Genomic DNA, 1,401 nt, shown 5'->3' with positions numbered 1-1,401 from the left:
TTTTTTCTACTTTATCTATACAAATTACTTAGTACGGTTATTCCGAAGAGTCCACTTCGTGTGTTGTTAGACGCAAAGCACACCGCTGCCTGGTTCGGGGAAATCGAAGTTCGAAAGTGTTCACTGAACCTTGTGAACCTCGTTCACCCGACAATTCTGGCCTACACCCACAAAACCACCATTTTTACCTTATTTGTTGTTTACGGACGCTGCGATTATTCTTATACCGCCTTTTGTTTTGAGCTGAACGCGAAGCAGTACCTGTCGTGCGGTTCAATAGAGAAAGATTTTGTAATTTTGAATATCTTCCTTTTCACATCATCACCATCATCAATTTCCTGCTCGTGTTTCAATGTCCTTAACCAGTTGGTTGCTCGTGATGTTTACTTTTTCACTCTTAGGAAAGCAGCATCATTTGTCTGGACTTGACTGGCTAATGTTTCTCAGCAAACATTCGACTTCTCCACCTTTGTTACTGCTACTCCAATTTCACATGCGTAGTAATTCAGTTGACTAGGGATCCGTCAGTTGCTTGGCGCATTGTTAGGTAAGGTGAATACAGCTCACCAAAAGTGACCATTTTCAAGCTGTATTTGTTTTCTCCAGTACCGTCATTCAAGTGTGTTATGATCAAGACAAACACGATTCTGCCGGGCCAGACAAGTTACAGCAAGTCGAGAGCTGTTGTCAGCATCATACGGTTTACGTACATATGATGACTTTTACATTTTCGACCCCAGTAACGACCACCCGGAATACCATGTTTCCTTGAATTATTTGTGGTCATGGTAGACAGCGAATACACGCGTTAGCTTCCCATGAGCTTCAACGTATACATCTTCCGTGTCCCCAAATAAGAAACCTCAGTGCGGCCTATTATGATTTTCGCTTCCTGAATTCACTCAAAAGTAGCTCATCTTTCTGGGTTTGTTTTGCAGGTTGACCGATACACCCTGGAGAATGGCAATCATATAATAGTGCTAGCTGAGGGACGTTTGGTCAATCTGGGCTGTGCTCATGGTCATCCGAGTTTTGTTATGTCCAATTCCTTCACCAACCAGGTTTTGGCTCAGCTTGAGCTGTGGAACAATTCAGACGCATATAGCATTGGTGTGCATTTCCTCCCCAAAAAGGTTTGTCTTTTTTCGTCCATACCTTGAATCCATCCTCCTAATTTCTTGGCCTGTAGCAACTTTTGATCTTATTGTTTTTGTTACTTAGGTCTGTCCCCTTTTTATCCAGTGGCTCTAGGCTCAGGGACCATAGCGGTTGCCTTCGAAACACTGGATACATCCGAAACAAGCTAGCGTACTCTCAACAAGTGACTGGCTTCTATTGAATGTAATGGGAAGGGTGCGGACACAGTTGACCAGTTTGATTATGTCTCCCCTCCCGAAACTC

General features: G+C 43.4%; 1 protein-coding gene across 1 annotated transcript; it reads left to right on the top strand.

Moving 5' to 3' along the window:
- Window positions 1-1,017: 1,017 nt before the first annotated feature.
- On the top strand, window positions 1,018-1,133 carry T265_15973 (hypothetical protein; the record flags this gene model as incomplete). Its single annotated transcript, XM_009179421.1, has 1 exon — window positions 1,018-1,133. A coding segment is annotated over one exon (114 nt), but the record flags the coding sequence as incomplete, so codon positions are not given.
- Window positions 1,134-1,401: the final 268 nt, after the last annotated feature.

This window comes from Opisthorchis viverrini, assembly GCF_000715545.1.
Source record: "Opisthorchis viverrini unplaced genomic scaffold scaffold8653, whole genome shotgun sequence".
Taxonomy (NCBI): Eukaryota; Metazoa; Platyhelminthes; class Trematoda; order Opisthorchiida; family Opisthorchiidae; genus Opisthorchis; species Opisthorchis viverrini.
Note: the sequence above shows the minus strand (reverse complement) of the source record. Positions and strands in the feature narration are given on the sequence as shown.